At 51.9% G+C, this 25,541-nt stretch overlaps 7 protein-coding genes across 7 annotated transcripts; 1 reads left to right on the forward strand and 6 right to left on the reverse strand.

The window, feature by feature from the left end:
* Positions 1–33: 33 nt before the first annotated feature.
* On the forward strand, positions 34–1,257 carry DICSQDRAFT_128281 (uncharacterized protein; the record flags this gene model as incomplete). Its single annotated transcript, XM_007367733.1, has 6 exons — positions 34–452; positions 482–530; positions 611–745; positions 816–891; positions 971–995; positions 1,116–1,257. The coding sequence occupies 6 exons, from the start codon at positions 34–36 to the stop codon at positions 1,255–1,257; spliced, it is 846 nt and encodes a 281-aa protein (XP_007367795.1).
* A 5,353-nt stretch (positions 1,258–6,610) lies between these two features.
* DICSQDRAFT_128282 (uncharacterized protein) lies at positions 6,611–7,160 on the reverse strand (the record flags this gene model as incomplete). The annotated part of the gene is made up of 4 exons (XM_007367734.1): positions 6,611–6,824; positions 6,876–6,934; positions 7,083–7,102; positions 7,148–7,160. The coding sequence occupies 4 exons, from the start codon at positions 7,158–7,160 to the stop codon at positions 6,611–6,613; spliced, it is 306 nt and encodes a 101-aa protein (XP_007367796.1).
* A 581-nt stretch (positions 7,161–7,741) lies between these two features.
* Positions 7,742–8,209, reverse strand: DICSQDRAFT_172019 (uncharacterized protein; the record flags this gene model as incomplete). Its single annotated transcript, XM_007367735.1, has 4 exons — positions 7,742–7,807; positions 7,855–8,018; positions 8,070–8,104; positions 8,163–8,209. 4 exons carry the CDS (start codon positions 8,207–8,209, stop codon positions 7,742–7,744), a joined length of 312 nt encoding a protein of 103 aa, XP_007367797.1.
* A 5,821-nt stretch (positions 8,210–14,030) lies between these two features.
* DICSQDRAFT_172020 (uncharacterized protein) lies at positions 14,031–14,489 on the reverse strand (the record flags this gene model as incomplete). Its single annotated transcript, XM_007367736.1, has 4 exons — positions 14,031–14,093; positions 14,142–14,305; positions 14,357–14,391; positions 14,452–14,489. The coding sequence occupies 4 exons, from the start codon at positions 14,487–14,489 to the stop codon at positions 14,031–14,033; spliced, it is 300 nt and encodes a 99-aa protein (XP_007367798.1).
* A 4,615-nt stretch (positions 14,490–19,104) lies between these two features.
* Positions 19,105–19,747, reverse strand: DICSQDRAFT_138548 (uncharacterized protein). The gene is made up of 2 exons (XM_007367737.1): positions 19,406–19,747; positions 19,105–19,343 (listed from the first exon to the last, which is right to left on the reverse strand). Exon 1 carries the CDS (start codon positions 19,604–19,606, stop codon positions 19,433–19,435), a length of 174 nt encoding a protein of 57 aa, XP_007367799.1. The 5' UTR covers positions 19,607–19,747; the 3' UTR covers positions 19,105–19,343; positions 19,406–19,432.
* Positions 19,748–22,161: 2,414 nt separating this feature from the next.
* Positions 22,162–22,611, reverse strand: DICSQDRAFT_172022 (uncharacterized protein; the record flags this gene model as incomplete). Its single annotated transcript, XM_007367738.1, has 4 exons — positions 22,162–22,194; positions 22,255–22,418; positions 22,470–22,504; positions 22,565–22,611. 4 exons carry the CDS (start codon positions 22,609–22,611, stop codon positions 22,162–22,164), a joined length of 279 nt encoding a protein of 92 aa, XP_007367800.1.
* Positions 22,612–24,284: 1,673 nt separating this feature from the next.
* DICSQDRAFT_181937 (uncharacterized protein) lies at positions 24,285–25,057 on the reverse strand (the record flags this gene model as incomplete). Its single annotated transcript, XM_007367739.1, has 4 exons — positions 24,285–24,602; positions 24,657–24,802; positions 24,853–24,954; positions 25,034–25,057. 4 exons carry the CDS (start codon positions 25,055–25,057, stop codon positions 24,341–24,343), a joined length of 534 nt encoding a protein of 177 aa, XP_007367801.1. The 3' UTR covers positions 24,285–24,340.
* Positions 25,058–25,541: the final 484 nt, after the last annotated feature.

Genomic DNA, 25,541 nt, shown 5'->3' on the forward strand with positions numbered 1-25,541 from the left:
CGCAGGGCAAGAGAGCGAGCGACGCGAATGTCCATGACTCTCTCGTTGTGGGAGCCATTTGCAGCAAGCCATGGTCACGAATCACGGGCAACAGGAGAGGAGGGGGAAGCAGTGCATAGAGATGGAAACATACCTCGATACGCCACCCATTCTCTTCCAAGGTCGGACGCATTCAAGCAACATTGCTGCAATTTCCCTCCACCCGCCAAGCATCGGGCGAATTTACGGTCCGAGACACTGGGCCTGTGGCGCCACCGCCGTATCGTGCATTTCCTGTCGGCGGATCGAGCCATTCTGGCGTCGGAAGTGGCGAGCTCTCATATCCCGAGTCGCACAATGGTCGCTGCTTATTCGGGGTACCGAGTTAGAGTCGGAGCGAGCGTCGAGGGCCTCCGAGCACAGTACAACAGTGACGGCTATGACTACTTTCGCGGTTGCGAGGTGCAGACCTGGTAGTCGTCAGTGACTACATGCAATGCAGTCAAGATGAAGGAGGGTATGTGGGACGCATGCGTAATGAGAGCGGAGGCGTAAGTTGAGCGTATGAGTTTGAGATAACTGTGGATGCAACGGAATCTGGTGGTGAGGGGATGCATTGGCATCCGATCAGATGCGGTCGACACTCAGTCAAGCCGGTGTCCGCACACGTACCTCGTCGGGATCCCGCGCCATCAAGCTTGATGTTGTGAAGGCGCGAGGAGTCCATCCAATGCTGGGCGGTTCGTTCGTCAATCTCGCCAGCGAGGTATGACAGCCACAGACACAAAGACTGTCAAAACATGGGAAGGGCGCACCGTTGAATACCCGTCTCAAAGCCGCTCAGCAACATGAGCCGGAAGACACCTCGGACTCAGACAATTTCTCTGGATAGCAGCCCAGTGGGATTAGGTGGTGAGTACTGATGTTCAGAGCAGATCATGCGCATATCCCATGTCTCAGCGCACGCCATCATCCTGCTTTGCTACCCCAGTGTGCATGATTTGGGAGAAACCCAGGTATGTATGCGACGGAGCAAGCGCATGCGCGGATGTTCGAGAACCCGCGCTTATTACTGGCTCGAGCGCATCGTGTCCCACGTTGCCGCCAGTTTTCTCATCTTGACTCGTGCACCATAGGTGTTACTCAACGCCTTCCTACTGTCTATATTTCTGCCGCCTCTCCGATAAGCCCCCAAAATGGCTCTCATCCATAGCCGCTGAGGACATTGCGCACACTTATGCCACTGGTGCATCGGCGTCCAACGAGCTCGTCAAGTAGCAAGCGTTGACAAGGGACATTATGAGTCTGGCTACAGGTGCGTCCTTACGCCTGAGACACCGAGTGATGGAGACAGATGGTGTTCGCAGTGGGCGACTTCTCTGCGTAGGTCCTCTTTGACGCGGTACTCAATCGCCCCTTCTCGGACCAGCTAATCTTCGGCAATGAGGATGCTCCCGACCTACGCGTCGAGTATGGATAAAAGGGGTCAGCGATCTTGCCGCCTAACTCGTGAATAGAGCATTGGCCACGGAGCTCCAACCCCGAGAGGACTAGGGAGTAGCACCGAACCATGCGAGGGTCATCGATCAACTGCTGGAGGTCGACAGCTGCAGCTACATGGGTACTGCTCAGACGGGACGTGAGTAACTCTGTTTTCCCTCTGTTCTTTCTCCCTACGTCGTATCCACTCGCGTTCCCTGTCATGTCGCCCAGAAGTGCCCTCATCCTCTGGCTGTTGTCGTCGAGGTCTATCATCACAGTTTTATTCATGATACTGCCAGAGTGCGCGAATATGGGATCTACTAGTATATGCGCCGCGCATTGCGCACGGAACCATGCGGAACAATGTTATGAGATCGGTTCAGTGTAACCCTCTACCTGTGAAGTCTGAGATACTGCCCGTGGCATGACTGGGTCCTCGCCATGCATCCCGCAACGAGACATGTTGCTATGCGGGGGTTGAGAAACGTTGAAGGCCAAGTTGAGGCCCCTGCTGCTAGTCATCATCATATTGTCCTGACGACATGCGATGCATTGTTGGCGACACGTGCACATGTCGCGGAGCTTATGTACCTAGTGTGTTCACTTGTGTAGTGCCTGGTATGGGGTATGATGTTTTTTCAGCCCGCGAGCGCGTCCCATACCGACCACGCGCATGGACTTGCCATGTAGCCCTCGGCGGAGTTGTCCTTCATTTTTGACGACTATGTTTGTGCATGACTTTGCTGATGTTAATTCTTGATCACGCTCGCGGATCTTTCATGATATCTACTGGACGACGGGCTTCCTCTGCAGCGAGCAGTATGCGTCGGCTTTACCCTCATCGTCGGCGACCATGTAGCTTGTCGTCATTCTTCTTGCAAATCCCCCTCTCTGTCTCGAACCTTGATGGCTGGCTCCCACTACTGGATCGTGGTCACTGTCTGCGGACAGGTCCCATATCTACTCCCGCCGAACAACTCTCTCGGTGAGAGCGGACGACACTGACGATCCCGACCTTCACGCCGGACGTCTTGGAGAGCGTGAGCTCAGCGCACGCGAAATGAAGCTTTGGCGAGCTTGTTAGTCAGATACCGGGCGCGACGCGGGTATGGCTGAAAGCGAACATCCGTGCGCTAGCTCGCTCGGAGATCCTATCGGAGTAGAATACTTGGGTAAGTGCTGGTAGGATCATGCGCGAACATCGCTTCTGAGCTCCCGGTGCTGCCGGTTACTTTCGTCTAGAATTCCGCGACGGGCTTTGTTCTCGTCGGCCGCGCGGTCAGTAACATCCCGGATCGCAGAGGCGAGCCGCTCGACTTCGGTCTTGTGCAGACGCTGGGCGAGAATTACTGGTCATAGTATATTTGAGCACTATCATGTCAAGGGTCGCGAGCATGCCGTAGTGTGGTAACTGCCATCCACGTTTACTCTGAACACGCATGTAGGGAATTAACCTGCGTTATCACCCAGAGCATTGTGCGATATGTCTGCATTGCACGGTGCAGGCAAACGTGTTTGGGACCATGGAGTCTCCGAGACCATGACACCGAAGAGCGGAGGCATCTCGTCTGACTTTGCTAGGGCTTCTGTTTGTACCTATCCCATGGGCAGAATCCCCATTGAAGGGGCGTAGTATCGTTCTCTTCATGCCCATACAATCGCTTCCAGGATCTAAGCCACTGAGATTCAAACAGATGCCCACACGTATCGTACCGGATCAAGGAGCGTGGAATGGGTGCATTGCGACCACGCTTCTCAACTCCTAAATTTTCCGATGGTATGTCCGTCATCAGGCCTTTACTGCATCACGCCAATGGATGCTATGTGAACCCTCTTCAGCCAGACCTGAACCTCATACTATCCTCTCCTCTCTGCGCGTGATAATACCTAGTACATGAGTTTCAGTCATTGAGCCCACATCTTCTGAAGTACCCTGATCCCAGTCTGTGTCTAGTGGATCTACAAATGGAGCATCAATACGCGCGGCAAGCGAGCCAGGCGCGGGAGCGAATATCAATGTAGGGGAGCTTGTGGTACGGGATGTATGCATAGGGTCGCCAGATACCAAACCGACGTTCATTCGCTGGTACGCCTCTTGAAGATCTAGCATAAAATGCGAGACAAGGATAGAGGACAGTCTGAGCAGGGGAAAGAAGAGAGGTCAGTAGGGTCATTCTTCGTTGCTAGGAAAGGCCCGGACTTACGGAGCCATAAGGGTTGACAGTTGGTCACCACCGGATAGTATGGCGTTGACCTAAGGCTACATTAGCTCTAGATCTGTATATAGCGACAGTGTGAGCAAAACATACCGGTGATAATTGTAGCAAGATCAGTAGTACGACGTTCAACATCAATAGTACGCTTGATGATGCAGGAGTCAGGATAGGATCTAGATGTACGGCATACCAACCCACATGAAGTACACGATCCCTGTTGTCTCGTCTCAGCATGCTGTAGCACAGATGTCTGAGATGCGCTGACCGTCTCGAAGCATAACTCCCATAAGGCTTGTCTTTGTAAACAAGCTTGCTGCCCGTCTTACGCTTCGTCCGCGAAGTGACCACCAAGTCAGCGTGATAAGTATGATATCCGCAATAATGGTAGATGTTCGGTTGACGATGGTGACTACCGTAGAATCACGTGAATAGGCCGATACGCGATTATTCGTTCAGCACACACTTCTGCAATAGCTGTCGTCATGCACGAATAAGTCATTGAGTAAGAGAATGGCATACTTGTACCCCAGAGACAGAGGATAATCATCAGATTCTGTGCAACCTGAAAGTGGGTCGATGACTCCAGAGGGGTGGTATCCAAAGGTGATCTGGTGATTGATATAGATTAGGAGGAGCGACTATTCTAGAAGGGAAACCTACCAGCTCCGTTGAAAAAGGCAGGAATGACAAGGCGAATACAACAAATGATAGTGTCCACGATTGACTCAGTACAAACGCCCTCAGTCCCGTGAATACTGCGGCTCTCGGGTCAGAGGAAAGACAAGTGCGAACATCACGGGCGGGATACTCACATGCGGGTGCGATCATTGACAAGTACTGCAGGAGATCAGTTGCGACCTGGATCTTACCGCAGCTGAGTAGACGGGGGGTTGGTGCAGATTCCAGTTTGATGTGACTGCAACTCACCTCCTAGTAGATTCAATCAGCCATCCGTATATGGTTCAGTGAATTTATTACGTTTACCTCGGTAGATAGCCTGGAATACGTCAACAATCCAATCACCTAGCTAACGAGATTGGCATATCTATTGAAGAAGTACAGCCAAGCAGACAGAGGCCTTGAATTCCCTGCTATAAACGATTCTACTTCTCGAGGGAGGGATTCAGCCCAGTCGTAGAAAACCATCACTGTATTCAAGAATATTAGAGTGTTGTGATGGATGTGAGCAGCGATACCTGGAATTGCGACCTCCCAATAGTCGACAAAGGATCTGAGAGAGACTATTAGAGGTGCTGCATTAGGGTCGCTAGGCCACTCACGACCAGTAACAGGACGAGATGATATCATCTAGTCCACCTTCAGGTATCGACGACATATTGGAAAGGAGGTGGAAGTATGGGATCTACCTGCCCCACTCCACTTGAAGCGCAAACACTCTCAACGCGCCTCGCTATATACACCGGCATTGCTACGGTAACTGAAAAATGGATCAGCGGTTTCGCATTCAGTGATACCTCGGAGTGTTTCACCTGGCTTTTGGGTTCGTGACGGATCCATCATACTATTAATAGTGTGCCTCTAGAGTGGCTCGATGAGCAAGGTTTCGCTCTCAGGGGCTGTAAGTATAGACTCTGGCAGATGAGGCTTTGACAGATAGCCGCCATGCAGCATTCCCCAATAGATGATCCCTACACACGGTGCGTCGATGTCAGGCTATAATGAGCTATATAAGACAAAGGAAGCGACCAGCATGGTTTCGACGTACCGTCTAGAGGCTAAACCAAGGATTGCCTCTGGTTAGGCAACTTGGACGGGAGTCTGGAGGAGTGTTCTAGCCCTGATGATCTGATGGTGGAAGGTTCAGGAGCGGGTCGAATGTTCATGAGTAATAGGAGCAAGGTGGGGGTTCACATATGGTGGGAAGATTTCTCATCCTGCTAGAGATAGAAGCAGTTGAAGCAGATGAGGACTACGTTTCATGATGGGATGAATAGTAGCGCAACAACGAAGGGGACGAAGTTTCTTGTGGAGGGTTACTAGTGCAGGGACTCGCTAGGTCTGAGAGGGGCGCGCCGCGGTTTTCTTCCCTATGTCCGCATAGTCGCCGCAGCCTGGCGGCCCGGGCAGACGCAGGCTGTCCATGGTTACGCGCGCCTGCTGCTTGCACGAGCTCGTTGCGTCCTACGTCGTGCAACAGTTCTCAGCTCGCTCCGCCTACATATCGCTCAAACGCAGTATAGTTGGCTACATATATGCTGCAGTTACTGCTCCCGCTATTGTTTCCTCGGAGCTCACTTCAATTTATATCCACTAACGACATTGCACAGAGCGGTGGATGGCGTGCGTCAGCTTCCTGGGACACTGAGGCACGAGCATCTATACAACCGCAGGCTGCGCAACAAGTATGGCGAAGCTCCTTTCTCTGATCAGAATATCTGTTCTATATATCTACTACAGGCTGAAAAGTCAGCCGCCTCGGCTTGCGATGCGAGCGTGTGTCGGCTGGAGAGGATCCGAATTTTTCCGTCCGTTCTGTGTCCATCGTGAATGGCATCACCAAGGGCATCCTAGAAGGTGCTCGTACGTATTGTACCCTCCTTCGACTCGATAGACTGTGAGATGGACAGCTTCTCAAGTACAGGCCCTTCCTCCTTGGCTTCTGGCTCAAATACTCTCATTTGTCAACAAGGTCGCAGCGCTGCAGTTGACCCGGGTCAACATCTGTGCTTTTATGCCACTGTTTTAGCCCGCGCTGCATCAGGGAAGTGCTTCAGACGATCAGAAGAGGGATTGCAGGACTATACTCGCCTGTACTCAGGTGTAACTACTGTATATTGCCAATCACGACAGGGAAAGAGCATCCGTTCCGCCTAGCATATACTTCTCCTGTATCCAGCGCATTCACTCTGTATCCTTTGGTTAGTAGGTAATAATTCGGATGTGGACTATAGAACAACTGTGCAAGTTAACGATCATACACTGTAAGAGTTCATCGTATCCATGCCGTAATCGTCGGTAGAAGCACCGCTCGTATCGTTCCTACCAAACGGCTCATGAAACAATATAGACTCTGGAGTCTCCAATCGACTCATGACATCCAAGGTGAGAAAAGACGTTTGATGTATCATCCTCTTGTCCGCCTTGTGGAGATCAATAAGGAAGTGGGATACCATGACGGCCGTAAGCCTATAGAGGTCTCAAAATCGATGTGCTGGACTACAGATGAACTCAACTCACGGTTCGGAGAATCTTGTGATATAGGTGGTGTTCATCCCATAGGGGCGCACAGGTGTATCCTGTGTAGTACTTCAGAGAGTCTATGCCGATGTCTGATAGAAACCATGCTCACCAGAAAGGTGAACGTGAGGTGCAGGGCGTTCAGAAGGCACAGGACACTTCGTATTCCTCAGTGGCGCATTACTCTTTTGGCTGCATCTCACTTACAAGAAGTACATAGTTCCTGACTGGGATTGAGATTAACAGACACCAATTCGACAAGACCTACGCACCATTCTTGTACATCACATCCACAAGAGACGGTGCTGTTCTTCGTGGGCCGCGAGATTTATAGGTTGCACGCCAGGTAAGGCATACAACGGTTGCATCACAAAGGATGAGGCATGAACAGATTGCGATGGTCCCTGTATTGGCATTGTCTATCGTATGCTGACTCGTAAAGGCCTTTCAAATCAGAATCATACCCCTGTCTCAGGACTGTGAGTTCAAACAAAAGTGGTCCAACCGTGTGTATTGGACTCACAGATGACTCGTCCCTGTGGCGACGTTCACATTCGTGATGCAGCCTAGAATAGGATCATAGTGCTCGTCAACGTGATGGAGATCTCCCTAGAAAGTCTGTTTGTAAGTGATGCATTATCCGGAAGAGCGACATGAGTTACATAATAATTGAGAACCAGGGGCACTATTCCCAGAATAAAAACAACTCCGCTAGCCACTCTGCTTTTATTGCTAAGAGCATAGGCACGGAGAGCGGAAAACACTTCTCATGATATTAGTACAACCTCGACAACGCCGTAGTGAACACCATGTACCTGCGAATGGGAAGTATCCCAGATACCTCAGGATATCTTCGGAGAAGTGGGTTACAATGCAGCTGGTGATTGCTTGAGTTCAGTAGCTATCGGCTGAGATATAAATGGGCCATACTCCTGAACAGTATCAGCGTCGGTCCAGGTTAGGAATTTGCATCACTGACCTGAGTTACTGAAGGAAAGAACCGGATCGGGACCATGGCTACATAGTAGATGACAGCGACATAGCGATTGAAAAAGAAGACCATGCAAGACAGATTCAACCGTCTACTCCAGAAGAGCTCCAGTTCCTGCTGGAAAGTTATCAAGTGGTCGAACCCAACAAGTGCTAGTGGTACATCAGCACGAGATTCGCTTGGATTGAGGCGTCCTCACTGACTCGCAGTGGCAACAATGACGAAGTTCATTATAGAACTGCTCATAGGAAGACGGAGTGAGAAGCTAGCGGGTAGATACGAGGACTATGACATACTTTGTTTGGAGAAGAGCTACAATGTTACCTGTACCCGAGGTAGCCATGGCTTATGGTGAACTCGAGGATAGCGCTTTCTAGGGCTTTCTGCTTAAGTATACGGGGGAGACAGAGTTCACACTTCGGCGATAGATACACAACAAAGGCTATATTAGCGTTTGGGGTTCGATTGTCTCCCCTACATCACCCCTCAATCAGAGAAGCAATGAGGAGTCATCGGAGGAGACGAACTGGGGCCCCTTGCGGACTTTGATGTCACAACTGTAGCTCTCCTTCAGGAAGTGGTGATTTGAGTCATTTTCAGTGGCCGGTAGAGAACTTTTAGACCATGAAAGACGATCGGTGTACCTGGTTTGTGCCAGCCGTCATACAGCATGAGCAGTTCTAATCACGTTGGTCAAGGTTTGTGCGTTTTGATCGGCAGAGTTAGACAGAACAAGGTTAAGATTGGATGCGCAAACGAGCATGCAGGCGCCCTGCAACCGTGGCGCATCTTGTCAGAATGGCAACGGGATAACTGGAAGACATAGGAGGAGCATCGCGCATGCTACTCAGCTTCAGGAAGCCGCTTCACCAACGGCGAAATCTCCGCCGGCTCTCGCGAAGGCGACGGCTGTATTAAGTGAGGGACGAATGAGTAGCGCCGCAAGGTGCAACATTTCGATGGCGGAGATAGCGGACCAGCAGCCCAAATTGTATTATACCAAGGACAAGGGTCAATGAGAGGGAATAATAATGTCAAGTTGCCGACGTTCAGTTGGGCAAGAGCGCTTACAGTGGCCCAATCGGAGGTATGTGTGGTGGCGGTCACGTGCATCTGTTGGGACCACGCTGGCGGTGGCCAGCTCTGAGCTGCGCTCTGTTCTCTCATCTTCTTTCCCCTGCGGATTTGGGACGTCTCCTCGCTGTACGACTACCCTTCTGCGCTTCCAGGAACATGTCATGTTGCCGTGCCCCCTCTGACCTTTCCATCTGCTCAGCTCTCAACCTGACCTGACCTCTATTTCTGCACACGCCGTCTAGGCATGTTACCTGTTCTCTGTAATCTCGCGCACCGGATGCTCTGGGCTGTCGCAATCGCCTTTGTTTCCTCCCCTTAACCTCCTCTCTTCTCCTTCAATGCGACATGAGTTGAAGTGCCCTGTGACTGCCCCCCCTTGGCATGGAGACTCGTGTCGCATGGGTCCCTGTGCCCACCTTTCGCCCTGCCGCCTGTTGATCTCGATGCTATCGTCGCTTCTAAAACCCCTTTTCTGCACCTTCCTTCACGTCCACACAAGGTTGCCCGGTCTGAAAACACACCAGGGAGTGGATGCGAAGGCTAGCGATGGCAGGCATAAGGTGTGTGTTCACGTTCAGCGTGCCCCCTAGCATGCCTTGTTAGGAGCCAAGCCATTGAAATTTGTCGTAGCGCCGGTTCTACCATCTATACTGTGGCAGGACCGCGCTGCGGCAAATTCTTGTGTTCTCCCGAATCTCGAGTGTGGTAACGTATCGTACGAGTATTGGGTGTCTGCGTTCTCTCGCACCCGATCAACCAGCTAAGTCCTGCCTGTCAAATCATGAGCGTACTTTTTCAGACTCTTCGCATTGTCTGCGATCCAGGTCGTGGTGGCGGGAGCAACTACAGAGCCCTTAGCACCCAAGGTCGTCATCGTTGACTTGGTGAGTACATTCTTGTATACGTGTTCTAACGCGTTCGTCTCAACATTGTCCAATGTACACTATTGAGGCCAATGCGTTGATCCTCATCCCCGAGTTCGACCTCCTCACACGCAACGTCACGGCATTGATCCTTCGCGGCGGTATCCTGCCGTCCAATGCACGGCCAAGGCCGACACCTGCCGGACGAGGGCGAAATCGACGCGGTGTTATCTACGTCCCCTCTCTTCTACCCTCCACCCAGTCCAATTGTTTTCTCACCGGCGACGGGGCATCTCCCAGAGCAGGGCACGCAGGGCTAGGTCGCGTTCGCAAGTTTTTCGGTGCAGGTCGCGATGCAACACGAGGCCGACGGGCGCGAGACCCCAGACTGGCTTCCCATCGGATATGTGCCACAGGACCGCACGGGGCCAGTGGCCACCCTACATCTCCCGCGCGGAGGCCTTCGAGCCGGACGACGCCCTGCGTCAGCGTGCCGTTGCCCGAGCGCGAGAGCCGAGCTGAACGACACTGCGAGCGCGCAGCGGTACAGCTAGTGTACACCAGCGAGCCACAGTACGCTGCGGCGCTCGGGGCGCCACGCGTGCTCGCGTGTGATACGGCAACGTCGGACGCGTGGTGCAGCGGCGCACTCCTGGGAGGTGCATCCGAGAACACGACTACGTCTACGAACGGCACGTGCGTGTACCGCACTATATAGCAGGAGGATGGGTCGGTGCTCGGGACACTCGTTCGCCGCGTCGACTTTGGGCGTGTCGTTACGATGCGGACAGCTTCGGACATTGACAGGCCGCCCCCAGAGGTGAGCACGGCGGACGACCTGTACAATGGGCAGACACGGGGTACGATGCGTCGGTGAGGAACGTGTGCCTTACGGGCGTGCAGGTCGTGCGGACTTGCTCAGGACAATGAGATTACCGCTGTCCCAAGTCTCGAGCATGCATGTAGCTGGCAGTAAGCGTGTGCGGGGGCGTACCAGTACTTACCGAATGATATCAACACCAGTGGACCCGAACTTCAATCTGATGGCCGTCCTTGAAACCCGATGGCCGATCCTGGTGTTCATCGCTGCCTAACGAAGTCCGGCGGCATCCGTCGAAGTCCGTCCACCTCCGACGCTGTTCACCGGACTCTGCCGGAGTCTGACGCTGTGTCCCGGAATTCACTGACCTTTCCAGTTCCGAGCGTTTCCCCTTACTGTCCCCTATTGTCCCCCTGACTCGCTCACCGCTCCCCTGCTGTACGCGTCTGTGTTGCCTCTTGAGATTGTTCTCGGCCATCGGAACCAATGACGTTGCACACGCCTATGCCAGATTGCCATCGTTGCCGTCCGAAGGACGTACGTTCTCATGATATCGGCATCCAACAAGCTCGTTGGGTAGGAGGCGTCGACAGAGGGCAATAGGACCCCAATTATCGGTGAGTGATTATGTTCAAGGCACCTAGCAACGGTGATACATGATCTTCACTGTCAGCGACTTCTCTGCGGAGGTCCTCGTGAACGCGGTCCTCAGTCGCACGTTCCTGGACGATACCCGTCTGAGGATGCCCCAGACCTATCCATCGAGCGTATAAAAGCGCTAATGGGTCTTATGGCCGGACTCGCGAGCAAGACTTGGACTGCGGAGCCTCAGCCTGGAGAGGAGTTGGGATTGAGACTGAACCATGCGACAGTTGATCAGCTGCTGGACGCGGTCTACTGCGGCGGCTATACCGGTACTAGGATAGGATGTGCGTCGATCCTCTCCCTCGCTCGCTCTCGCTCCCACGTCGTAACCACTCTCCCCCGCCATCATGTGATGCGGAAGGGTCGCAGTTCGCCATGTGCGTGCTGGTCTAGATCATATGCGGGTGGAATCCTCTGCCTGTGGGGTTTGGAATCCTGCTCATCATCAGATAGAGTCCTCGCCGTGGACCAAGCGAGAGCACGTGAAGTGCGATGTGGCAGTCGAGAGATGTCGAAGGCCATGTAGATGCTCCTGGGGCTAGTAATCAGTATAGCGTGCGGTGAACATGCGGGACGCTGTTGGTAGCACTAGCGCATGTCGCGAATTCGAAGTATATGTGCCTAGTGCGTTCACGCGTGTCTGTAATGGGGGCACGGAGTTCGTCCAAATCCACGAGTGCATCCCATACCGACAACCCGCATACATCGAGCACATAGCCCTGTGTGGAGTCGTCCTTTGCATTCAACGTCTTGTATGATTTTTGCCGACACCCGTGTCCGTCAGGTATGCAGATCCTTGATTCTACTCATGTCATTGAGATATTTCTCCACAGCCGACAACATGCATCTATCTCACGCCTATCGTCGCTACCCGCATAGCTTGTCGCCACTGCCCTTTCTCGAACACTAATGGTCACGGCGGCTGGTCTTTCGTCGCGGCATGCAGAGAAGATGTACCCCCATCCAACGAATACCCCAGCGGGAGCGGACCGAACCTGAATAGTTTGCGCTTGCGCGAAGCGATGGGGCGGTCGCAGTCGGATCGAGGTAGGGGGTGAAGTTATAGGTAAGTTGCATTGGGAACGTGCGCGCACGTCTCCTGTGAGCTCCCAGTGCTGATCTGCGCCGTCGTCCAGAAACTTCAACACGCGGTGCGCTCGGATCTTATTCGACAGGGTCCGGGTTGTCCTACACAGGGTTCATTAGCTATTTATCATCACCGGCTGTTCCGGGCAGGACGTAGGTGAAAGTGCATATAACAGGGAGCTATGCTTGGGTAGATTCTATCGATCCAGGACGATGGTAGCCAGCAGAGATGAGCTGAGATTACGGGCACTTGCGGTATAATACTGCTTGCATTGGCTTGATACTAGAATTGGCCACACCGTCGTAGTGTACGATGTTAGTCCAGGCGAACGCACGGCTCGGGTGGGGTTGAGGTGATGCACAGATGTGTGTATAGGAGCACGGAGTCTCCGATATCACGATACTAGGAGTTCATGCTTAAGTCTCCTCTTTGCCGTGATGCGATATATGCTCATGAAAGTTAAAGCTAGTGCAACTTCCTTTGTATCTTCTGGCTAGTGTGTACATCGGGGACTGCGGAATAACTGTGCAAGTCAACGCCGCACGCTGTATCGATTCCTTATATCCATGTCATACTCGTCGGTGGTGGCACCACTTGTATCGGTACCATCGGATCGCCTGTTGAATACTATGGACTCCGTAGTCTCGAGTCTGCTCATGACATCCGAGGAGAGGAATGATACTTGATACATCATCCTCTCGTTGGCTTGGTGTAGGTCAATGAGGAAGTGAGACACCATGACTACCGTAAGCCTATGGAGAATTTAGCAATGGTGTGTTGATATATACTAAGGGACTCACGGCTCAGAGAATCTTGTGATGTAGGTAGTGTTCAGGCCGACAGGGCTCACTGGTGTGTTCTGTTCAGCGCGTGAGATGCTTGATAAAGGCTGGTGATAGGAGTTGTAGTTGTAATCACCACGAAGGTAAACGTGAGGTGTAGAGCATTTAGAACAGACAGGAGGCTTTGATTTTGAGAGAATCAGTGTCACATAACTCGATTTACCGCATCATACTTACAAGAAGTACAGAGTCCCTGACTCGTGCTTAGACCAAATGAAAACATTGAGACCGAATGTACACACCGTTATGGTACAGCACATCTGCAAGCCCAGGCCCAGTGCCTTGTAAGCCGCGAGACTTATATGTTGCGCGCCAGGTGAGGAATACAACGGTTGTATCGGAGAGAATGAGAAACGTGCAGATCAAAATAGCTCCTGTGTTGTGCGCTGTCTATCGTATGCTGCATGATAAAGGCCTCGCAAACAAGAACTTACCCCTATAATACTATGAGTACGCAACTAGTCTGACTGATTGCCTTGGACTTACAGATGATGTGTTGCCGTTGTGACATTAACATTGGTGATGCAGCCTAGAATAGGATCATAATGCTCATCGACATGGTGCAAATCTCCCTAAGAAGTATGTAAGTGTTCGATTCATTCTTCCAAGGGATTTGATGATATTACATAGTAGTTGAGAACCAGGGGTGCTATACCCAAAATGAAAACGATTCCGCCAATCGCTCTGCTCCTGTTGCTGAGAGCATAGGCACGGAGAGCTGAGAACACTATTCACCATATCAGCACGATCTCTACGAGATTGTGGGTCACACCTCCTACTCGCAAATGGTATATATCCTAGGAACCTCATGATATCATCGAAGTAATGAGTTACAAGGCATCTAGAGATTGCTTAACGTGAGCGGCCAGCTGAAACGTGAACGGGCCATACTCCTGTTTGTGTGTGAGCACCAGTAGATTCCAGACATAAGTGTTACTGACGTGAGTGAATGAAGGATAGAAACGGATGGGGAGCATAACGACGTAGTAGACAATCGCCGTATAGCGATTGAAACAGAAGAGTATGGAGGATAAGGTCACCCGTTTCTTCCAAAAGAGATCTAGCTCCTGCTGTATAGTTATCAAGTGGTCGAATGAAATGAGGGCTGCGGTCCCGTTAGAAAGTTTTTGGCTGGGATTGTAGTTCCATCACTGACTAGCAGTGGAAACGATGACGAAGTTCATGATAACACTGCTCAATCGAGAATCTAGGATAAGAATCCAGCCGGAATATACATAGACTGGCACTTACTTCGTTTTGAGAGTAGTAAGGATGTCCTCAGTACTCATGGCGGTCATGGCTCATATTAGTAGCGTCGAGGATAGCCAGATCGGCTGTTTAAGTAGCCGTACAGGACAGATATAAACTCTCGGAACAATTGTAAAACGAAGTTCTATCAGAGTATGGGGATCCGTGAAACCCGCAAGTCGCTGTCGCACCTCTCAAACACAGAAGCTATCCGGTGTCATCGGCCGAAGCCAAGGTTAACTCATGTATGTCTTCATCTTGCAGGGTTCAGTTCTCAAATATCAGTGTTTGTTGTATGACGTGGCCAAGGAAAGCTCGTTGGGTAGCGAATGAAGACCCCATAGTCAGATTATGATGCTCGATTCTCAGCTGCTCATGGACAAGCGTTAAACAGCGAGCGGCGATTGGTGCTTCCAGTCTGTAGCAGGCACCGGACCGCTTGGCACATCCTAATCTTCTCTGTGACACTTCGTGGGTTCTAATCAGGAGAATTTAGCAGAGCAAGGCTAAGATTAGATGTGCAAAGTCACACGCGAGTGTCACTGAAGTCAGGTGGATTTGAGGCCCCGTCAATACACATTGATCGCTGTCTAGAGGAAGGATTTCTCTCTGCTATCTTGTAAACATAAGGACCTCACCCAAGCAAGCACCTTGCTCGACGGAGGACGAGGACATGATACTCGAGAATGTCTGCGAACATGTGCATAGGCGATACCAGGTACATGATGAAGGCTCGGCCTAACAAAAGATCGTGACACAGATATAAGGAAGAGGTACACACGATTGGAGGCACAACAGAGCTGCACGCACGTGCGAGGGCTCACATCCAGAGAAATCGACACTACTTACGTCGCCAGGTCTTGATAAGTAGCCTTCCGCTCGCAGTCGCCGCTCGCCTACGCGTCGTCTTGGTACAGACCGTCTGGAATACCGGCACAGTTCTGGCAAAGACTTTCGCTATAGAACGAGTGTCATGGACCGACTCCTCGGTCTCCGGCTCAGGTGGACCCGGAACGTGCAAGTGATCCTGCAGTACCTCGTTTTCCGGCCACTCGCATTCTTCTGCCCCAGAATCTAAGACCGCCCAAAACAAGTTGCGGACAGCGTCGTGGTCCTTGAGGTTGGCGGCCTCTTCGTATGTCTCTTCCGAAGGAGGGATGGGCCCGCTGGCGGCCAGCTCCTTGCGGAAGGTCATTCCTGGGAAGGGGGAGCCGATCTTGGGTTTACTCGATTCGACGCGCGGGCGCCGGGCAGGAGGTTCCGACTCTGCCGCGGCATTCGTCGTGCAAGAAGGCGTCTTGTGTGATGGAAGCGAGTTTTCGTACTTCCTCACGTCGTACCGCGCCTTGAACCATCCCAACAAAGTGGAAAAGAGTATGTTGAGTGCGTTGTTGGGCCGTCCGTCCAGCCCAAATCCGATGTCAACGCCATCATACTCCAGAGCTCCGAGTTGGGTTATCACCCAGACCTTGAGAGAAGGACACTTGATGGTCCCGTCGGGTCGGCGCATGAATCGGACGAAGTAGTCGTCACAGAATGAGGGAACTTCCAGCTCCATGTTGTGGGAGCAGTAGCGAATGGCGTTTTCCAAGAGGACATTAAAGAAAGACTCGATCTCGTCCGCAGTGCTGACGATATGAGAAGCATCCCAGAAAGACGCCACTGACATATAACGCCAGGTACCCTGTTCAAATAGTAAATGATTCCTTCGTTCCACAACGTTGAGCGGAGCGCACCACTCTGATCTCATGCTTGGGATGCTGCCTGCTGACATCCTGCTCAGGCTCAGATACCGGCTTAGACAACTCCCAATCTGCAAGAATCCCACGCCAACGTATACGAACAACACGTTTCCCGTCGTCGTCGTCTGATGCGATGAAGGTGGGAAGAATCAGGATGTTTCCGCTACTGACGTCGCAGTGTATAACCCTCGATTTGCTCGTGGCTTCATAGTGGGCTGGTTTCAGCAGTCAGTACATGCCAGCGACCCAAGAAATGCGCTAGCTTACCCTCAATCGCATCCCGTATGACGCTGACCAGTTGGCGGCTAGACTGAAATGCTTTGAGCGGGAGGCAAACCTCCTTGAAAGCGAGACGATGATGGACATATGGCCACACGTCGGGCGTCGGCTCTTCCTCCATCTCGCTGTGGGTACGCTTGACTCCGTGAGGCTCGTCCGAACGACCCTCGCGTGCGCCGGTCTGAGGTTCTTCATTCTTGCTCGGGTCCTCGCTTTTGCAGTCAGGTGAGAGGCTATAGTCGAATTGTTGAGCAGTAAGGAGAGTCGGTATGTTGCAGACGTCGTACTTATTGAGCTTGTCTAGGATCTGGGCTTCGGAGTTGACATTCTCGTGGACCGGCCGCCAGGTATCCTTGAGGAAGACGAACGTCCTTGTTCGCTTGCGGTATGCCACGTAACCACGAGTGCCTCGACCAAAGACTCCGCGCGTGTGGTAGAATGGCTTGCAGACAAGGAACTCGTCGTCGTCGATGGTGAGGTTGTACCGGGGCCAGTCTGTGAGAGATTTACGGAAGTAGTCGAGAACGTACTCGAAGACGAACGAGCCGCCATCAGGAATATGCAGAGTGGTCGGTTGTTCCGTATCCCTGTCGACAAGACCAGGGCTGGGGCCGTTCATGACCGTGTTCGTATTGGTAGGTAGAGGCTGGGACGGGGCAGTAAGGAGAGTCTCGGGGAGCGGGGTGCCTTCTTCATGGCCGACCACAGGAAGATGGAACGGGATGTTTACGTCCGCAAGTTTGTCCATCAACCGGTAGTCGTCAGTCCCCTTCTGGATCAGCGTCGCAGAGGTGTCAAAGCCCTGACCCTCGTCGTCCATGACAATGAGCGCCAGGAGCACCTCGACCAACGCATCCGTACGCAAGAGGTAGTCAACCTTCTCGCTGACGAAGACACCGATCCGGTCCCACTGCATGACGCGAAACTCCCTCCCGATCACGAAGAGAGAGAAGGCGGCAGCACGATGTTGATAGAGGAAGACTTGATCAGCGTAGGCGCTGAGCTGCCCCCATACCTTCTTTCTCTCTTCTAGGGCCTCCGCCTCTCCTTCCTGTGCCTCGTCGAAGGGGTCGTTGTGCGTGCCTTCCTGCTTGAACTGAAAAAACGCCCGCTGATGTTGCCAGTTGGGCCGGCCTTTGCCGAGCTCGGCGTCCTTCCGGAAGAGCGCTGCGTCGGAAACGTTCCTATCATCGTCTCTCGGGTCCCAAAGGCGAGGAGAAAGCCGCATGACGTAGCGCGGGACTTTGTCGGCCATCTCCGTCTGCCACATCTGTTGAGAGGAAGGTGTAGCGGAGACGGAATCGACAGGAATGATGGGAGTGATACTCCGTACGCAGTAGTCAAGAAGGTGCTTGTTGATCACATCCGCCTCGAAGAAAATCAGCACAAAGCCGGCTTCAGAGAAATCACGCCACTCACAAAGTCGGAGGCAAGCTGATCCTCAGGAAGGCGGTCGCTATTATTTGAACGCTTATTGTGGTTCTGAATGACGTCTTTGAGCGAGGCGTTGATCTTTGACATCTGCTCGGGCGGGAAATTGGAGAGCAGGGGTTGAGGTGTCGGGAGGAGATTGTTGACGAAGTCGGATAGCGACAGCCACGTCAAATCTCCGTGCATATTGCGAACCATGACGAAATCGAACTCTGCTTTATGTGGTCCAACAGTCCCGGGCCCTCGGCTGCAATAGTGATGCTGATTTTGCGCGAAGTGGGAAGGATTGTTATGAGGAACTCAGGATTCGTCCACAGAGAATGGAAGAAGGACCTGTGGTTTCGTAGTCGTATGTTGGGCAGGAATGTATTAGAAGGAAGAGCGATACTCACGGAGTACTCAAGTGAGGATGGTGGCTTTCTATCGGCAGAGGGCGCAGAGCAGTGTCTATTGCTGCAGGGCAACAGTGTTCATCGTGGCATCATGAGTCACAGACACTTAGGTAAAGCAATTGATATCAAGCATACCGATATTGGTGTGCGATTTGGACTTCGTGGATGTGTGTCTCGCGACGTTGGCGGTTGGAGAATAACCTGTATGGGCGCCAAGTTCGACCGAACGCCACCTTCAGGTCTGACGCCGGTGTTGTCTGATCATGCGGCGTACAGGTAGCTTCGAAGGGCATCAATTGGACGTGACGCTACTATGATGAATTAGGACGTAGTGCACAGGACGTCCATTGCCGAGGCCCTACTCAGGCCACAATCGGATGGTAGTTCCAAGAAGCTACCTACGAATGTCAAACAGCCGATGTCAGCATGAGGCTCTATGGCAGTTGATATGGCAGCGATGAACGACAGGATTCAACTTACTGGAGTTCGTGAGATTCGTCTGCGTGCCGAGGCCGCCACGAGACGGTGACGTATACGTGGGTGAGGCACGATGAGCCCGAGGTCGAGCAAGGTAGCGTCTACCAAGTCCAATCGAACGACAATGTATTCGGCGAACTGCACGGTCACATGAGATGGACTACCAACTAGTAATACTGAAGCGCGAGTGGTCAAGAAAGCCGGACGAGAATCTGATAAGAGCCAACCTAACCAGACTCGCTACCTGCCCACGCAACAGGACCATCCTCACAACGAGCTCTTGACGGCTACATTTACACTGCGAGGATCAATTAGCCAAGTGGATAGGGGGAGGGCACGTACATACAAGCGCAGGACGACGTCTGCAGGATAGCTCAGGGCGGGAGGAGCGATGCCAAGATAGGTATGCCTGCTCCGTTCCGATAATGGTGGAGATTTCGCGGTCGAGGGGTCGAGTGTCAGGAGGTATTAAAAGCGATAGTGATGGTCTAGGCTTGCTCATATACTTCAACCATCTAACGGAATGCGGGAGAAACAGACCCACTACGGCGTACGGCCAGAGAAAGCGAACCGCCTGCTCGAGTCCCGTACCTGGTCAATTCGTCGTTGGAAGAAACATTTAAGCGAGGGACATACCCTAGCCCTTGTATTCTTCCTACCCCTTTAGCGTGTCCTCCTGTTATAACAACTCACACGTGCAGGGTAGCTCGAGCGTTGAGGGTGATCGGCTGGTGCAATCGTATGCGCTCCCTTCCCGGAGACGAGCGTAATGGAAGCGCGGGTCATGTTGGCATGTAGCGTCCCGTGTCGTGGACGATTTGAAGACGGTTCGTACATGATGCGTTCTTTTCGCGGCTATAGGGATGGTGGTAGTGGGCGCGTCGGCCCCACAAAACGTATCGTGTCCAAGCTAGAGCCAGCAGGAAACTAGATAAGAGCAGATATGAAGCAGCTAAAGGTACTCAGAATGTGAAAGATGCATGCATAGATGTAGCTCGGGAGGGTTGAGGGAGAGAGGGAGAGATATGGCGATGTGCGGGCATGCGCAGGCTTGCGAGGACGGACAGCCAAATTCCGGTCTAGGTGACGTCAGCAAATGGCGGGCGGTGATTCGTCCGAGCTTCGGGCGCCTTTGTCCCGCCCCAACATTCAAGCCAACCTTAGAACTGAAATGCGCGATTCAGCAAGCACTCGGGAATTGCATACATGAATCTGAGAAAGGTCAGTACAATTTTTGTCTTTCAGTGCCCGACTCCTAGGCTGGAACGGCAAGACTCTAGTCGTCTTGATCTTAACCCTACTGGGGCACTCGGGTACGAACTTCTGTAGAATCACTGATCCTCCAGGCTGCAGGAGGATTATGGGAATGTAATATGCCTTTGGGTCAGTTCAGCTCCTCTAATATACCTAAATGGGACAGGTTACTCATGTTGCCACTTAGGCGTGTAGATATGATTCAGAACCCTTGATTAACTTCGCATTCTCTCGTCGCTTGATGGGCACCGGGCGGGTACTCAAAAGCCTGCGTACGTTTGCACCAATTTCACCTCTCCTCTTACAGCCTTACTCACAGGGAGAACATGGGGCTTACATCAGGGTGATGTTCCACAAGTCAAACGCGAACATCCAACCAACCGGAGGCCAGAACATAGGTGGATGTTTTGGTGCACCTGTCCTCTTCTGCGCAGCCGAGGTCAAGAATACAGGAAGAGATCTGGAGTGACGTATGTCCTATTCTATGTAGTATCTGAATGCCAGCCATGTGCTTAAGCCACATCTCCACCGCCGTTATCTCCATGTGTCTTCTCATCCCCGCACTGAATCTCGTCTACGAGCAAGCGTGACCGCACCGCAATTATCGTTATGGTCTAATGTGCATAGCATCCTTGGGTTCATGACTTTCAAGGAAACATTCAGGAGATAGTGTCTGCAACGTGCGCTGCGCTGTAGCGGCTTGCGCTCTCATTCCCGGAGAGGGGCTGGGAGGAGGACGAAAGGGGATCAGATCACAGTAGCTTCGCACACGTATCGTGATGTATGGCACCTTTCGTTGACCCTCGGTACTTTTGGTGTATGTACTGAATGCTCTGCGACTTTGTGGCTTGTCACAGGAGGACGGGTTCTAAGCGGTCTTGCAATGATAGTCAATTACGGGCAGCGCGCTTTGCTCGACTTTAACTTAGTAACGGGTATGTGCTACTATATTCATTGAAATAAACGTGTAATTCCAATGTTATATGCTATAAGAGATGGATTCTGTGTCATCGTCCTCGATAACAGCACGGATTGAATCGTCACTAAATGGTCTATAGAATACCATGGACTGGGGAGTTTCCAGCCTGCCGATACTATCAAGGGATATGAATGACTCTCGATGCATCCTCCTCCCATCGGCTTCACGTAAGTCAATGAGGAAGTGGGATACCATGATGGCAGTGAAACTACAGCGTTGTCAATGATAGCAGGCTGAAAGACTGTATCAAACCACTTCACTCACGGCTCGGAGAATCGTGTGATATAAGTGGTGTTCTTGCCAACAGGGCGCAGAGGTGTATCCTGTGAAATATCTCAGAGTGCTATGAGTATTTCTATGCACAAATCAGACTGACCAGGAAAGTAAATGTGAGGTGGAGAGCGTTCAGTAGGCACAGAACACTTGTGAACTATTCAGCCACGCTTCGCATATTGCCATCATTATACCCACGAGAAGTACATGGTCTCTGTATAGTGTTCAGATACAGGAGACATCAGTGAGACTCAACGTGCACACCATCCTGGTAAATCACGTCCACAATGGAAGGTAACATCCTTCGTGTACCACGATATTTCCAGGTTGCATGCAAGGTAAGGCATACAACACTTGCGTCACAGAGAATGAGACATGTCCGGATCACAACAGTTCCTGTATTGTGAGCCGTCTACTGTAAGTTGCATGGTGAAGGCGGTGCAGATTGGATAATTACCCCTGCTTTATTGTAAGCCTACGAAACGTGAATCTGATGAGCTTTGACTCACAAGTGGTTTGAGGCTGTCGACGTGTTTACATTTGTGATGCAGCCTAGGATAGGATCATATTGCTCGTCAACGTGATGCAAGTCACCCTTGAAACTGCATAAATATGTGGTTCCCTCAAGGAGTGTCATGACTTACATAATAATTGAGAACTAGGGGCATGATTCCTAGAACAAATACAAGCCCGCTCACCACCTTACTCCTATTGCTAAGAGCGTAGGCACGGAGAGCTGAAAACACTTCTCAAAGCTTTAGCAAGACCTGTACGACGCCATACCCAACACCATGTACCTGCAAATGGGAGGTAGCCTAGAAACCTTAGAATATCTTCGGTGTAATGGGTCACAACGCATCTAAGAATTGCCTGACGTCAATAGCTTCTATTGTAGCTGTGACATTGATGGGCCGTACTCCTGGGAAGCGTCAGAAACACCATAGCAGCATCACCATGATCGAGGCATTCATTTACTGACCTGAGTGACCGAAGGAAAGAATCTGATTGGGAGCAAGGCAACATAATAACTGATAGCCACATAGCGATTGGATAGGAATAGTATGGAGGACAGGTTCAACCTTCTCTTCCAGAAGAGCTCCAGTTCCTGCTGGACAGTCATCAAGTAGTCGAACACAACAATCGCTAGGGCCTTCATTAGCATGCTGTCCACCGATCATGACGTCACTGACTGACTCGCAACGGCCACAACAATGAAGTTCATGATCTGACTGCTCGAAGGTTGATCAATTTACAGACACCAGCTGCTATACCCAGAGAGTCGTGCGTACTTTTTCTCAAGGACGGCGACCATGTGCGCCATATTGGGGGTAGCCATGACTCCTAACGAACAGGAGCCTGACATTTTCGGAACTGGCTGCTTAAGTAGTCAGGTGAATAGAGCTTACCTGTGAGGGCGGCCAGACAACATGTTGTTTCCCTAGCTTCTAGAGTACGACGAGACGCCATAGCACCTCCGTGAGAGGAGCAACTGAGGGCCGTTGGCAAACACAGATGCCCAGATCTGTATGTTACTCTGCATTCACATTGCGGCTCATCTTCGGGATTCAGTTCTCCCGACCATCACGAAGTCAGAAAACATGCGTAATGGCTGTACAACATGGCACAGGCAGGGCCAGACTCTTCACTTCGGAAAAGTAGAAGAAAACCCAATAGTGAAATGAAATTGCGCGACTTACGTTCGGCAGTTGAGGAATAGAACTAAGGCTGTGTATATGAGCTAAATGATTGTGCTTTGTGTCGTCGCTTTCCCTGCATTTCTATCAACAAAGATTCGCAGAACCCGAAAGAATTCAAGTGGATCAGCAGGCACTAGAGCTCTCCTCGACTGTGGTGCATCAGTATGGCAACGAACAAGCCAGAACGCATGTAAGAAGCAGCGTGAAAGCCGCACAGCTCCGAGCATTGCTTCAATGGTCAATCATCTCGTCGCTCTGGCTTGCTCGCGAGATTGGACTCGGTTGTGATCGGGAGCTTCATCATGTGAAGAGTGCCTATGCGACCCGAGGAAGAGGTAGCATTGTAAAGGCTACTCAGAAGTCTGAAGCCCCATGCTGATATGGACAGCCTGAGGGACGACACGAGGTTTCAGACTGTCGCCAGTGGGCTCAACGGAGTAACCATACAAACTCGTCTGTCAAGGGACCGCCATAATATACCGCCACGTTGTAAAAAAGAAGGGGCCAGTGTAGTTCGTCAGGTGAACGAGTGATCGGATCAGTAACACAGCGATCAGAGGCGGGGCGGAATGAACGACATCTGGCAAAGTTCTAGACCCATCATGAGGGCTATGAGGCTACGATACGCGTAACACGTAGTGTGCTGGAGGTCAGCTTCAACTGAGCTCCAGGAAACGGTAAAGCCTGACAGAGGATATAGGAAGTCCACTGACATTGATGGCCGAATGCGGGGTAGACAAGTAGCAACATGATACAAGCGAGCGTCGGGCAGTGCTTAGGAGGGCTGTGACCTATTCAATAGGTCGGAGTCAATAGCGAGTAGATGCGAACACTTGTAAGAAGAGCTGCCGGATCCAGCTTATCATCAGCTTAACAGATACGGTGTGGCCCAAAGAGCAGTGCTTGTGAGCTTCGAACGTAGGACCACGTTGATAGTTGCAAGGAAACAGACAGGGAGGCGATCCACGAAGGAGTCTTAGTATGCACGCATTGCATCGGAGCCCCTCCTTGGCTCGGACTCGCACATGCCAATAGTACCGAAGCGTGAGCCTGCTATCGAAGGAGAAGGACAGATGAAATCTGAAAGATCGAAGTCGCCGGATTTAGCTACTAACGTCGGCTATAATTGGCCCGGCCCTTCGGCGCCTCTGAGTGCTGGCCCAACGTCCGAGTCTGGGCCAGCGGTACTCACCATGCCCAGCAAAGTCACAGACCGGTAGCTCTTCTGCACCTGAATCTAACAGCATTCATGTGTCGTCTTGATACCCTCTTGTACTTCGATCGAATAAGCTCCATGCTGAGCTGACCGTCTGTCGATTAGCAGGTACAAGAAATTATATGGTGCCTTCGGAGAGTCCTTGTATGTACCTACACTATCGCTCTTTCCTCCTCTCCAGTTCTGCGCTGATACACCTTGATATTGTGAGCAGAGTACGTACGGCACATCTCCACCGGCCACACCATGATCCTTTCTTCTAGGGCCTCCACCTCTCCCTCTTCTGCGTCGTCGAAGGGGTCGTTGTGTGTGCCCTCATGCTTGAACTGGAAGAACGCCCGCTGATGTTGCCGGTTGGGCAGACCTTTGCCGAGCTCGGCGTTCTTCCGGAAGAGCGCTGCGTCGGACACGTTCCTACCATCGTCTCTCGAGTCTCAGCGGCGAGGAGAAGGCCGTATGACGTAGCACGGGACTTTGTGGGCCGTCCCTGTCTGCCACATCTGTTGGAAGGACTGTGAAGCGGAGATGGCATCGACAGGAATGATAGGAGCGATATTCGCACACGTTGCGCTCCATGCGAAGTAGTCAAGACCGTGGTCGCTATAAACAGTAGCCTGGGACAAGTTCAGCACAAAGCCGGCTTCAGAGCATCCGAGCCACTTACGAAGTCGGCGGAAAGTTGATTCCCGGGAAATCGGTTGCTGTCCTCGACATGCTGCTTGTAGTTCTGAGGGCCGTCTTTAAGGGCGACATTGATCTTCGACATCTACGCAGGCGAAATTGTCGGAGAGCAGGCGTATTAGGAGGAGCTTGTCGACAAAGTCGGATAGCGACAGCCATGTCACCTTTCCGTGCACATCGCGACCCATGACGAGTATGACGTCTGCGTTAGGCGGTCGAATGATTCCTGGCTTTCGACTGCAATCGCGACGCTGACCCCGCGCGAATTGGGAAGGACTGTTGTGAGGGAGATAGGATCCGGCTACAGAGAATGGGAGAAGGACCTGTGGTTTCATAGTCGTATTGGAGCAGAACATGGATAAGAAGGGGAAGAGAGCGACAGTTACGGAATACATGAGAGAGGATGTGCGTTTTCTATCGGCAGAAAGCTCAGCGTGTTCACCATGGCGTCATGAGTCACAGACGGTTAGGCAAATAGAACGAGATCAAGCATACCAATGTTTGTGTGCAATTTAGGCTTCGTGGATGTGTGTTTCACGAAGTTGGAACTGGAGATCAGCCCGCATAGGCGCCAAGTTCGACCGAACGCCACGTTGGGTTCAGACGCCGATGTCTTTCGATCTACGACGGAAGGGTGCTATTCAGGCTCTGACCGGATGGTAGTCCCAAGAA

The sequence above is a fragment of the Dichomitus squalens genome (genome assembly GCF_000275845.1).
Source record: "Dichomitus squalens LYAD-421 SS1 unplaced genomic scaffold DICSQscaffold_28, whole genome shotgun sequence".
Lineage (NCBI taxonomy): Eukaryota > Fungi > Basidiomycota > Agaricomycetes > Polyporales > Polyporaceae > Dichomitus > Dichomitus squalens.

Coding starts and splice junctions, on each gene's coding strand:
- DICSQDRAFT_138548 (XM_007367737.1), bottom strand. CDS start 19,606: ATGTACGAACCGTCTTCAAATCGTCCACGACACGGGACGCTACATGCC.